At 43.4% G+C, this 13,713-nt stretch overlaps 1 protein-coding gene across 1 annotated transcript; it reads left to right on the top strand.

Annotated features, from left to right (window-relative positions):
• Nucleotides 1–3,338: 3,338 nt before the first annotated feature.
• On the top strand, nucleotides 3,339–13,647 carry LOC125529231 (cysteine-tryptophan domain-containing zinc finger protein 7). The gene is made up of 13 exons (XM_087543186.1): nucleotides 3,339–3,965; nucleotides 5,211–5,283; nucleotides 5,370–5,497; nucleotides 5,626–5,988; nucleotides 6,093–7,417; nucleotides 7,763–8,163; nucleotides 8,255–9,906; nucleotides 9,979–10,133; nucleotides 10,590–10,747; nucleotides 10,835–10,998; nucleotides 11,810–12,502; nucleotides 12,583–12,691; nucleotides 13,471–13,647. Exons 1-11 carry the CDS (start codon nucleotides 3,828–3,830, stop codon nucleotides 11,996–11,998), a joined length of 4,746 nt encoding a protein of 1,581 aa, XP_087399312.1. The 5' UTR covers nucleotides 3,339–3,827; the 3' UTR covers nucleotides 11,999–12,502; nucleotides 12,583–12,691; nucleotides 13,471–13,647.
• The last annotated feature ends 66 nt before the right edge of the window (nucleotides 13,648–13,713 follow it).

The following is a 13,713-nucleotide window of genomic DNA, read 5'->3' as shown; positions in this document are numbered from 1 at the left end:
TTCCGGCGGGGTCCAGAAGTGAACACGGTGTTGGAGTTATGCTTGACGTAGGTTGTTCTAGGATCACTTCTTGATCATACTTTTATCGACCGTGCTTTGCCTTCTCTTCTCGCTCTCATTTGCGTATGTTAGCCACCCTATATGCTAGTCGCTTGCTGCAGCTCCAACTCATACCCTTTACCTTACCCATAAGCTTAAATAGTCTTGATCGCGAGGGTGTGAGATTGCTGAGTCCCCGTGACTCACAGATACTTCCAAAACCAGCTTGCAGGTGCCTTTGAACCGTACAGATGACGCAACCAAGCTCAAGGAGGAGCTCGATGAAGATCTTGTCCTTTATGTTGTTCCGTTTCCAGTTGATCAGTAGTGGAGCCCAGTCGGGACAATCGGGGATCTGTGTAGCATTTGGGGTAGTCTTCTTTTATTTTGGTTCCATAGTCGGACCTTGATTGTATCTGGATGATGTAATGCTTTATTCATGTATTGTGTGAAGTGACGATTGTAAGCCAACTATGTATCTTTGTCCCTTATGTATTACATGGGTTGTGTGAAGATTACCTCACTTGCGACATTGCTTGCAATTAGGTTATGCCTCTAAGTCGTGCTTCGACACGTGGGAGATATAGCCGCATCGAGGGCGTTACATGATGGTGAAGTGATTCTCGCAGGGCTTCGCCTAAGCACTGCAAAACTTGACTGGGGTGTAAATTGTGGAGGGGGGCACCGCACACGGCTGACGATTGTTGTTGTGTGTTCTAGGCGCCCCCTCCCCGCATATATATAGGTGGGAGGGGGATGGGAGCAGCCATGGGGCGCCCCAAGTAGGAGGAATCCTACTTGGGGACCTCCCCCAATTCGGCCTTCCCCCCTTCATTTTTTTGCTGGAGAGAAAAGGGAAGGGGGAAGGAGAGAAGGAAGGGGGGAGGGGGTGAACCCCTTCTCCTCCTTCTCCAATTCGGCCACATGCCTAAGGGGGGTGCGCCACCCCTTGTGGGATGGTGTGCTCCCCTCTTATGGCCCATATGGCCCATATCTTCCCCCCGGGGGTTCCGGTAACCCCTCGGTACTCTGATAAATACCCGATACTATCCGGAACACTTCCGGTGTCCGAATATTATCATCCTATATATCAAATCTTTACCTCCCGACCATTTCGAGACTCCTCGTCATGTCTGTGATCTCATCCGGGACTCCGAACAACATTTTGTCACCAAATCACATAACTCATATAATACTAAATTGTCATCGAACGTTAAGCGTGCGGACCCTACGGGTTCGAGAACTATGTAGACATGACCGATACACCTCTCCGATCAATAACCAATAGCGGAACCTGGATGTTCATATTGGCTCCTACATATTCTATGAAGATCTTTATCGGTCGAACCGTTAGACAACATACGTTATTCCCTTTGTCATCGGTATGTTACTTGCCCGAGATTCGATCGTCGGTATCTTCATACCTAGTTCAATCTCGTTACCGGCAAGTCTCTTTACTCGTTCCGTAATACATTATCCCGCAACTAACTCATTAGTCACTTTGCTTGCAAGGCTTATGATGTGTATTACTGAGAGGGTCCAGAGATACCTCTCTGATACTCGGAGTGACAAATCCTAATCTTGATCTATGCCAACCCAATAAACACCTTCGGAGATACCTGTAGAGCATCTTTATAATCATCCAGTTACGTTGTGACGTTTGATAGCACACAATGTATTCCTCCGGTATCCGGGAGTTGCATAATCTCATATTCGAAGGAATATGTATTTGACATGAAGAAAGCAATAGCAATAAAATTGAACGATCAATATGCTAAGCTAATGGATGGGTCATGTCCATCACATCATTCTCCCAATGATGTGATCCTGTTTATCAAATGACAACTCATGTCCATGGTTAGGAAACATTAACCATCTTTGATTAACGAGCTAGTCAAGTAGAGGCTCACTAGGGACACAATGCTTGTCTATGTATTCACACATGTATTAAGGTTTCCGATTAATACAATTCTAGCATGATAATAAATATTTTATCATGAATAAGAAAAATATAAAATAACAATTTTATTATTGCCTCTGTGACATATTTCCTTCATCGAGCTCCCTGGCAGGTCGTCACCGAGCTTCCGCTCGTCTCCCCTTCTTTTTTTTGTGTGTCCACAAACGAGCGAAAGGGTAAGTTTTGTGGTGTTGGCGATTTCGGCCCAAATCGGAGCCATAGCGTTTCGAGACATGGGAGGGAACTTTGCGAGGGAGACAAAACGGCCTGGAATTGGGCTTTCATTTTGAATACCAATTAGTTACCCATCCAAACGTCTCTATTGTTTCGAGTTGAATATCAAATCCAACGGAGAGATCCAAACAAACCTTAGGAAACTGAGATAGGACAAGATTTTAATTTAGGACAGGGGATCAACTAGAGATGCTCCAAGTTTGGGGATGGGCTAGTTGACCAAAAAATTAAGTCCCTAAAATAAGGAATTAAAGGATAAGAGACAGGGTGCGAAATTAAAGATAAATGGATGAGCCATAGATGCCCAATAAAATGCTATACTCGGACCTTTAGTTACAACAGCCTTTAAAAAATGCGCGCGGGTGCAACTTTGTCTAACAAACGCCTATGTTGTCTCTTTCTAATATTCCAATTATCTTTTGTGTAAAAGATCTCAGCACACTCTTTTATAGTTTGTCAGCACCCCCTAGATTAAAAAAAAGCCGACGTCGACGAAAAACAATGAGAGCACACGTGGTCTAACGCAGATATTCATATCCTAACCACACCAATGCTTATCCACCGCACCCAACCCGGGTAGCAAACCATCACTTGATTAGAAGGCGGTCCGTGGATGCGAACAAGCGAAGGCCATAGACAACTTTGTTTGCGACAAGGACATGCGACGCAAGGAAAGAAAGCAATCGTGGCGCAAGACGTCGTCAAGTGGACCGGCATTTCTTCCTGCCTCTTTATTCCTTTCCTTTCCTCCCGAGAACTAAACCATGTTTGGAACATGCCAAATTATCATTACCGTCCCATCGCCCAGCCCGAAGCGCCTCAGCCCAGCCCAGCCCAGCCCGGCAAGCCCAGATGCTTTGGGCATCACCGGTGTGAAACAAGCTTGAAATGGCAGGAAATACACATGCGGTCCGAGTGAGAACGCCTCACGGAACCAGCGTGTCTCGTAGGGGAAGGAATTGACGGCAGGCGAGTGGGGGATAACGGGATCCAGCCGCCTTCCCAAACGGACGCATCCCCTGGGAGGGCGGGGAACATTCGAACGGTCCGTGGAGAAGCCGGGGGTGGGGAGGGAAAAGAAAACCGGCGAGGAGGAAACAGGCGCCCGCCCACCACCACCCACCAGCACCCAGGTCGTCTACCACCAAACGGGGGGAGAGAGAGAGAGAAGGCGGCAGCAGCAGCCAGCCGCAAGAAAGCTCTGTCGCGTGAGGCAGGCCATTAGTTAAAAAAAAAAGTATCCCTCGCGTGCGACGAAGCCTCGAGACGCCGGGCCGAGGCGACGAGGCGGACAGCGAGAGGCGGACCGAGGGCGAGGAGAGAGAGAGAGAGAGAGGGTGCGTGTGTGCGGGGTGCGAACGGCCCGAATCTCGCGATCCCCAAATCCGGAGGGCGTCGGAGCCGGCCGATTCGGGCCGCTCCGGCCGCGGCGGCGGCGGCGGGGCTGCGATTCGGGGGGATTCGCCCGATCGGGGAGCTCGCGGGCGGGGATTCGAGCTCGCGATTCGGGGGGCGAGCGAGGCGGGCGGGGTGTGGGAGGTGTGCCCGGGCGGGGCGGGGCGGTTGACCGGGGCTGTGTAGGTGGGGTGGGTGGATGCTGTCCGTGCGGAGGCGGCAGGAGGATGCTGGCGGCGCCGCCGGCATGGCGGACCACGCCGAGCTGGAGGAGGGGGAGGCCTACGCCGACGACATGCCCCCCTTCGACGACCCGGACGTCTCCCTCGCTTACATTGTGAGTGGCCCTCCTCCTCCCGCTCCTCCCGCGCCTCTCGCTTGCTTGCTTCATCACTGCAGCTTCCATGCCCATTCCGGCACCACATGATTACCAGTAGATGTATATAACGCGCCTACTTTTCTAGTGCGACGAAATGAGCTTGATCTGCGCAGGTAACGGATGCCCGCGTTTGTTCGATTCTCCCGCTTTGCAGGTGTGAATGGTGCCAGTCTAGCCGTTGCGGCCGGCCGGCTCCGTTGGTGGGTCAATTAAAGTTTGCACGATTTGTGGGTCAATTAAAGTTTGCACGATTTGTCGCTGTAGTTCATGCGCTACTAGAAGTGGTCGCATTGGTGGATCAATTAAAGTTTGCGAGATTTGTCGCTGTAGTTCATGCGCTACTAGAAGCGGTCGCATTGGTGGATCAATTAAAGTTTGCGAGATTTGTCGCTGTAGTTCATGCGCTACTAGAAGCGGTTGCATTGGTGGATCAATTAAAGTTTGCGAGATTTGTCGCTGTAGTTCATGCGCTACTAGAAGCAGTCACATTGGTGGATCAATTAAAGTTTGCGAGATTTGTCGTTGTAGTTCATGCGCTACTAGAAGCGGTTGCATTGATTGATCAATTACATTTTACGTTGTTTGTCGCATTGATTGATCAATTACATTTTACGTTTTTTGTTGCTAAATAAGTAAGCACTTCTATGACGCGTGCTGTTATATATGGAACTAAAGAAGCTAATCTCAGTCTGATGGGGTGTTGGTTTTTCGTTTACTAGTGGTAATTTGGATTTGGCCAGTCCCGGTCTCTAATTGAGACCAGACAGTAACTTTATAATTGTGCAAAGAAAAATCTGTGACATGGATCGACCCCTGACCCTATCTCCTCTACCACTAAGCTAAATCCATGGCATTAGTTTTGACATCGCCAAATTCGTGTTATTATTGGCTTGCTTCTTCTCAGCCTTTTGGTATTAATGGGTTCATTGTTATGACATCCACTGCTCCATAAATTACTAAAAAAGTGTATGTTCCGAAGACAAGGTTAATAATGGCTTCATGCTTCATATAGTCAATTTTTGAAAAGTGTCTATAGCTCTCATGTAGTTCATTGTTTGTATGAAAAAATTTCAACATGAATTTAGTAGTCACTAGCAATTGTAATACACAAATGGGATAGTCACTAGCAACTTTAGGTGTACTGTACCTACAATCATATTGTTGTGATCATGTTTTTTCTAATGTCTGTTCGTCTTGTTGTAGGATGAAAAACTACAAAATGTACTAGGCCATTTTCAAAAGGACTTTGAAGGAGGCGTTTCTGCAGAGAATCTAGGTGAGGAAATGTTTTGCTGTGGCTGCAGTTAGTTTGATCTGGCTTCATTCTATAGAAACATTAAACGTGACACTAATCTTTGACAGGATCAAAATTTGGTGGATATGGCTCATTTTTGCCAACCTACCAGCGTTCCCCCCTTCTGCCCCACACTAGAACTCCACCTAAGGTGGCAAATGCTAGCTCAAGATCTCCTTATCACCAGTCTACTGAGGTGCTTAAGTTGGCTTTGGCTGTACTGTCTGGTTTCTGCATCAGCATTGCCATGTACATTAATTCATATGGCATTGATGATTTGATGGTTTACTTCTTTTGAGTCTGATCTAATGGTTTGTAATGTAGGATGTGTGTCAGAACCCTCCGGCTATGGCCGTTCCATCTGTTTCCCAGAATAATGGTTCTGTGGCTCCTTTTTCTGGTGATTCAATTAAAAAGGAAAGATGCGAAAGCACAGCGTCTAAAAGGGGCTCTAGCACCCATGATCCTTCAAATGGCCCATCTAAGTCTAGCGACCAGAATAGATTTAAAGTACGGATAAAAGTTGGTTCCGACAATGTCTTGGCAAGAAATAATGCAGCTATTTACAGTGGTTTGGGCCTTGACATTTCTTCACCTTCATCCGTGGAGGAAAGCCCTGATGGGCACGGGGGCCTCTCCCCCGAATTTAGCAATGTGCAACTTGAATCTCCCCGGACCATTCTTCAGGTAAAGTCTACATGTTCACTGTATTAGCATTGTGTACTTGTATTTTATTATGAATGGTTCAAAGGGCACATAATCACTTCCATTCTTTAAACATGATCGCACAGATCATGACATGCTTTTCAGTTCCTGGAGGGTACTTGTTATCCCCTCTTCATGGCAGTTTGTTGCAACTGACAAAGAAGGTTGTGCCTTCATTGAAGAAATGGGAAACAAGCTTGGAGATAGAAAATGCACAGGAAGCATATGGAGGGCATGTGGTTAAGAAAATGAAGTCTGATGGTAAGAAAAAGAAACCCACAGATATGAAGAGGTCAAGTAATAGAAACGATGTCAGTGCATTTATGAAAAATGAGATCGATGTAGAAACACTTGCTGGCCAGAAGATTGCATCAGAAGCTCTCAGCATACCGTCTAGTCCCAGAGGCATGGATGCAAACAGCAATTGTCAATTTGAAGAAGAAGCAACAGGAAAATCTTTGGAAAGAAACAAAGATGATCGATTGAAAGAATGGGCTGTAAACAGCAACAGCAAGACAATCACAGCTGAAACTGCCAAAGAGGAGACTACCGACTGTTTAGCAAGTGGTGGTTTTGGCAGCTCAGAATTGGAACTTTCAGCAGCAAAGAGGGAGCTGAAACCTGTGACAGAAAAGACAGCGTTGACTTTAGAAGAGATGAATACAACCAGTGACACAGATTTTCTGTTGGATAGGAAACATGAAAGAAAAATAAAGCCTGAGAGTAAAATCAATCCTTCTGTCATTAACTTTGAAGAAAACGCAGTTATAGATGAAAAAGCTCCTGCTGTTTGCAGAAGCATGGAGAAGGTTACTAGCAAAGAGGCTTCACTTTATGATACAAATGTGAAAAGTAACACCAAGAGTGAGGCCAAAAGAATTCACAGGGAACAAAAGAAGAATGCTCCAACATCTTCTGATCTTCTGGATGTTGACAAGGGTGCTCGTTCTTCTGCTGGAGTTAAAGAGAGGAAAAACGATTCTCACTCCAAATCTAGCCACTCCGGGAAGAAACCCAAAGCAAAACCACATAGAGATGTCAGGGACAGTTTGCCTGACGGATCCCATGGATCCAAAGAGCAGGATATATTGGAGAATGGGGTTGGATTGGGAGAGTTGCAGCCAAAGGAAAAATATTGGATCAAAAGGGATTCTGATATGCTTGGGGCATCAAAGAGGGAGATTTCATCTAGTGCAAAGCATGACAGACATATAGCTTCTGAGGAGCAGAAGATGCATGTACCTCCATCTTCTGTATCGACTGCAAATGCAGCTCCTGCACTTCAAGCACCTGTCGTGATAGAGGAACATTGGGTACAATGTGACATATGTCAGAAATGGCGTCTCCTACCATATGAGTCGGATCCTGATACTCTTCCAAAGGAATGGAAATGTAGCATGCAACTGTGGCTGTAAGTTATAGTTCTTATACAATTGTATACCTCCTGCTTTTTTGCCGCCTTAATTCTTCTCTCCATGAGTCTTATCTGTAGATAGCATGTAACCAGCAGCACCTTATTATCAGGAGCTATTTGATTGTCTGCTTTGAAAGTACTACACTTATAGCAAGCAAGTGGATTAAAATTTGGATAGATCTTATTGCGGGTTTCTGCTTTACACTGAAACTGTTAGGTTGTAGGTTATGCTGTTTTTTTCAGTGAGGTGATATCTTATAGCTCTATAATATTCTCCATGTTCATTAGTTAATGAACACTCTTTATTCCTTTCTGAATAGCTAGAATTTGGAATTTTTGCAGGCCTGGGATGAATAGGTGCGATGTTGGTGAGGAGGAGACTACAAATGCTCTGAATGCACTATATGTCATTCCACCCCCTGCCAACGGTATTCCTTCAGTTGGTCATCCTCATGCTGCTTCTTCTGGACTGGCAACAGCCAACACGTTCAGTATAAATGGACATGCTGAACAGAGTAGGAAAAGGAAGAGTTTTCCAGGTGATGGAAGTGCTTTGGTTGACAGTTCTCACCCAACACAAGCTTCAGCTTATTCAACGATCACCCAACCCCCTCCTAGAGTTAGAAGTACTGCTGATACTAATCACTATCCTTCCGAGAGAGATTCTGTGAGCAAATCAGTTGACGTTTCCACTGAAAAGAAGAAGTCCAAGAGCAAGAATCGTGGCAGCTATTCTGATGGAGGTTCTGTTATTGTTCTTCCTCTATTTGATACACTGCCTTCATGTGTGCTTTCACTGTATTTTGTATTTACATTTATTTGGTGGCAATACAGGAGATCTTGTGGAAAGATCCAAGAAGCATTCAAAAGGAAAAGGCAAGAGGGAGATGGATTATGGTGAATACAAAGCTTCTAAGAAAATTAAAAAGGAGGAGCGGCATCGTTCTAGCAGAGACCGGAACCCTGAATGTGATTTAGCTAGTGGAGACGTTCCTGATGAGGCCAAGGCTTTTCTTGCAAAGGCAAAGAGTTTGGGTGAGAAGGGTGATATTTCTTCATTGAAGCAAAAAAGTGTTGCGAGGTCTGATCGTTTGGAGAAGTCCAAGAGAGACAAGGATGAGGATATAGCTCTTCCTGAAGATAGGAACAAGGAACAATACCAAACCTCAGATGTACAGAGATCAGACGTTTCTAGCAAGAAGAGGATAGTGAAGGAATGGGAGGAGAGTCAGCATAGTTCAATAGCTCAGGTGAGCAGAGGAACCACAGTGAATCACAGCTCTGCTGCCAAGGAAACTCATAAGGATCAAAACTTAAAGGAAACAAAGTCCAAGCCAATAAAGTCTGAAGAACTGTATTCCACGACGGATTCTAAATTAGGAAAAGGTCTGCACTCTAATCAGATTTCTTCTTATTATGGTGGTCATGTAAACAATGAACTTGTGGAGGATAGCACACACTTTGCTGGTAAAAGAGGTCCATCCGAAGTATTAGATAAGCGATCTTCTGAACATGCTTTGGACTTAGCTGGAGCTGCTTCTAGTGATGTTCCGACCACAGCCATAGCTTCAAGTTCTTCAAAAGCTTCAGGCTCTCAGAAAAAGAAAAATAACTCCCAAGTTGCAAAGACTTCACCGATTGAATCAGTTTCCTCATCACCACCGAGGAACTCTAACATTGATAAGTTCTCCCAGAACAGAATAGTGGAGAAAGATGGGCCTATGAATGCTAACCCAGGCACCATGCCGAGCTCAGTAAAGTATCTCAATACTGAAGTTGATATAGTAGACAATGTTCGGCAGGCTAAGAAGTCCAAGGAGAGTTTGCTTGCAAGTGAACCTGTCTTACATGGCTCTTCACAAGGAAATTCTGACAAAGATGATGAATTAGTTCAGTTAACTCAAGGCCATGCATCCGAAAGGTTTTCATTGAGAAAGGGTTTGGATGATGATCAGCAGCATGCATCTGGGAGAAAGGACTCCACTGTGAATGGCTCCAGCACAGCGAGGGGTTATAACCACCTGCATTCTGGTGATAAAAATAACTTGCGCACTGATGGCTCTTTAGTGCAACCTAGGACTGCAGCTTCGGGCTCGAAAGGAGATTTGATCGCGATTGAAAGTAAGAAAACTGCAGCTCCTATCCAAGATAGAAATGGATTAACTCATTGTGCTCTGGATGGAAATCCTAAACCAGAGGTGCCATCTGGAAAAGATAAATCTTATCCCAAGAGTAACAAGCAAGATATGGAGAAGCCCAAAGCCCAAATTGCCCCTTCGCCTCTGAAAGAAACCCACTCCACTCCAGTAAAATCTAATGCGTCAAAATTGACACCACAGTCAAGGCGAAGCAGTGATGAAAATGGAGGGCAACAGCGTGTTGCCAAACAGGGAACTTCAAATCCTACGGATGGGAAAGATAGTAATTCAACTGCATATGCTCTCAAAGAAGCTCGAGATTTAAAGCACAAGGCTAACCGTTTGAAGGTTGTTCACCTTTGCTCTTGTATGAATATGCTTACTTTTATTTTGTAAGATACTTACCAAATTTCTCTGCAGAAAGAAGGAAAAGAACTTGAAAGCACAAGGCTCTATTTTGAGGCAGCCTTAAAATTTCTGCATGTAGCATCACTTCTGGAACCTCCTGGTATTGATGGTCTGAAACAAGGCGATGCAGCTCAGAGCATGTATTCTGATACTGCAAAACTCTGCAAGTAAGCTACACAAATATAGATGATATATTGTTCTACTTGCCAGGTTATTTCATTTCTGCGAATAAACGCATGGGAACATAGCTCACCTAGTTGTAAATTGGGAAGTAGTGCCTGGAAGTGTTTCTTCGGCATAGCGCGACTTGGATGGGTGCTATCATCATTTGGTTAGCCTGATGCTTTTCACATTATAGTTGATTAGCCTGATGGTTTTCACCTATATATATATATATATATATATATATATATATATATATATATATACTACAAGGCTGATGTGATATTACTAAATGTTAGCGAGCTGGATCTAGGCCAAATTGCTTCGACAGCAGTATTACTGTTTGGGCTATCAAATTGTAGTCAGAAGTTACTGTTTTTTGTAGCAGTATTCATGTTTTCTAGGTGAAGAGTGTTCAAGTTTGGTCAGTATAATTAATTTGTATTCATTTTATTGTCCAGCTTTGTTGGTCATGAATATGAAAGGTGCAAGAAGATGGCCGCTGCTGCTTTAGCATATAAATGTGTTGAAGTAGCTTATCTCAAGGCTGCATACTACAAATACCCTATTGCAAGTAAGGACCGGCAGGTGTTGCAGGCAGTTGTACAGACTACACCAGGTAGTTGAGTCTGACTGGTGAAATTTAAGTTTGTGTATATTAAATGTAGCTTGCGTTGTGGAATTTCAAACATTGTTACTTTTGTAGGCGAATCACCATCATCTTCAGCATCAGACATCGATAACTTAAATAACAATGGATTATCTAAGATGGCCCCTTCAAACAAGGATGCTAATTCACCCCAAGTTGCTGGGAACCATTTATTATTGGCTGTTCGCAATCAACCACACCTGACAAGGTTACTAGCTTATGTAAGTTCTTGCATATCCTGATTAGCAGTTCAATAGAGTTCTCATTTATATTTATAATTTAATGATTTGTAGCAGTTAAATAAAGTTCTCATTTATATTGATGATTTAATGGTATGATACTGCAGTTCATAATCTTGTGACAATGTAATAAGAACAAAGAAAAAGTTCATTATTGTGTGCTAACGTGTGCTTGTGATGGTAGCTGCAATCCTGCATGGTAGTGGCAAAGACGATAGTTCTGATCCTTGTGGCTGGTATGATGGTGTATTAATTGGATACATATATGAATTGAAGCCGGTTGAACTTCCAGTATCAGATATACTTGTAGTTGAGTTGTATAAAGAAATTTCCTAGAAATTTAACTATTTTAGTGGTCAAGATTTTGAGCACTAGAACATATAATTTTGGAATTAATTCCATAAAATAGCAAACTGGATAGATGTTGGCAATCATAAGCAACTGGCTCTGCTTAATGGTGAAATGTTAACTGTGTCCTGGGAAGAATGCCAATAACTTGTTTGTGAGGAATTGCCTTGTTCTCAGATAGGCTGCACCGACATTGGGTGGGTCATCCCACGATTTCCGTGGTCCAGCCTTATTCCTTGTATTCAATAAGCATTGGTGGAATTGTATGGTGATAAACCAACTGACCCTAAGGCTATTCCACTCGTGAAACCAAGTAACTTTTTTTCTTTCTAGAAACCCCCCCAAACCATATACCTTTTGAATTAACACAGTTCTACTTTCAGTGCCTGCATTATGGTTCATCAACAGGATTTTGGATCTGATGTTATGTTGTTATTTTTCTTAGACAAATGATGTCAATTCTGCCTTTGAGGCAACTCGGAAATCACAGATGGCAATTGCTTCTGCTGCTGGCAACCATGAAAAGGGAGTGGATGGTCTTTCTTCAGTAAAAACAGTTCTGGATTTCAACTTCAGAAGCGTGAATGATCTACTCAGACTTGTGCGGATTTCAATGGAGTCTATCAGCTGCTGAGATCCCAGAACACAAGAACATGACATCCTTTGAGTAGGTGCTGTTGGATGTGTGATACTTATACGGTTATACCATTTCACTGTCCCCAACGTGCTGGTAGTATTTAGTGGAAAAGTTCAATAGCGCAGAACACATAGGTCTTATCGTTTAGGCGTGCTGGTTTGTACAGGAAGTGTTTTGAGATTCTACTTATTTTGTTTCTTTAGTGGCGTTCCATTCTCATACAGTTGCTAGCATCTACTTGGATGATGTGAACACTGAACAGTCTAGCAAGTAAGGCAGCCGATGATGGATTTCATTGCTCGACACTTGTGATACTTTGGACATTTTGGGTGGTAACTCTCAGATTGCGCTTAATAGGCAAATGCACAATATTACCCGGAATCGCCTACATGCTGTAAATTATGTGGTCCCCACTGAGCTGAATTATGGTTGAAGAGTATCTGTCGGTTTTCCTTTGAGCTGTTACAAGATGACAGTGTTGGCCACTTAGCAGTTTTGATGGTACGTTTCAGTTTATCATAACTGAAGTTCAATACCTGTTGTTATATTCTAATGTTTATGTAATCTCAATTCTTGAGCAGGGGAGAGGACATCAATGTCAATTAATCTTGCTAACTGAGAAAACAGCTAGTGGGCGTTTCTTTTCCGGTCTTTATATAGTGGCATGTCTTCTGGAGAAAGTTCAAGCAGGTAAGCTTACTAGTAGTATTTTATAGTTCATCAATTGTTCTGTTGATATCCAAGTTTGCTTGCGCCTGAGGGAAGTGTGGAAGGAAATTACTATCTTGTCATGTTATATCTATACCTATATCAATATAAAAAGACCCAAAGGGGCAGATCCAACTGATCTCGGCCATCGAACTAAGTCAATCCAACGACCTAAATTGCTCCAATGGCGAGCGTTAAACACAATTAATATCATGCCAAATATTATACTAATCACATGATTAACACACAAATAATAGCATATCTAATATCCGCGTGCAATTAATATATTGCCTAAATATTAACGTGCGTTGCACGTGCGCATTTACTAGTTGACATAAGGATCCCATGTCACCATGTGGCCTATGAAACAATTTTAAGTGACTCATGCCACTGAGATAATATTAGAACAATCCATTGCATCTTTTTTTGGAATGCTTGCTCCGTGTCGTTGAATCATAGTATCATACTACTATATATATACATACTGCATACACCGCCTTGTTGCCTAATTTTCGCAAGGCTGTCACTTAGCTCTCAGCCAATCTCTTGTTTCTTATATGTAATGTGATAGTTAAATGTATTGGTGTCATTTATCATGTTTGTACTTAAAGGATATCCTAAAAGTCATTACTTCATATTTATGTGGCATTAGTAAGCTGAAAAATAAGAAGGTACCTGTTCCATGTTGTTTTTGAGAGTCCAGTTCTGTGGTTCTTGTTGAAGTACCGACACTGATACAATGACGGTGCCTTCTCTTTCAGGTTTCAAAGAAGTAACCGCTTGGACCATCACCTGTTGTGTATGAGCATTGTACAAATTATTTTTCATGTACAATAGGCTAACCCGTTTTTTCGTTATCGATACCAGACTGTCTGTACATGTATAACTCTAAATCGCTTGGATTCCGGCCAAGTTTTAGTCATCCTTGTTCTCACAAATCTTGCCAGTTTCACATTTGGTTGCTTATGTTAAGATAGTCTAGAATTAATCTTGACCAAGAACGT

The sequence above is a fragment of the Triticum urartu genome, chromosome 2A (assembly GCF_056163025.1).
Source record: "Triticum urartu cultivar PI428250 chromosome 2A, HENAU_Tu73, whole genome shotgun sequence".
Classification (NCBI taxonomy): domain Eukaryota; kingdom Viridiplantae; phylum Streptophyta; class Magnoliopsida; order Poales; family Poaceae; genus Triticum; species Triticum urartu.
The sequence above is the reverse complement of the archived record's forward strand: the minus strand, read 5'-3'. Positions and strand labels throughout refer to the sequence as shown.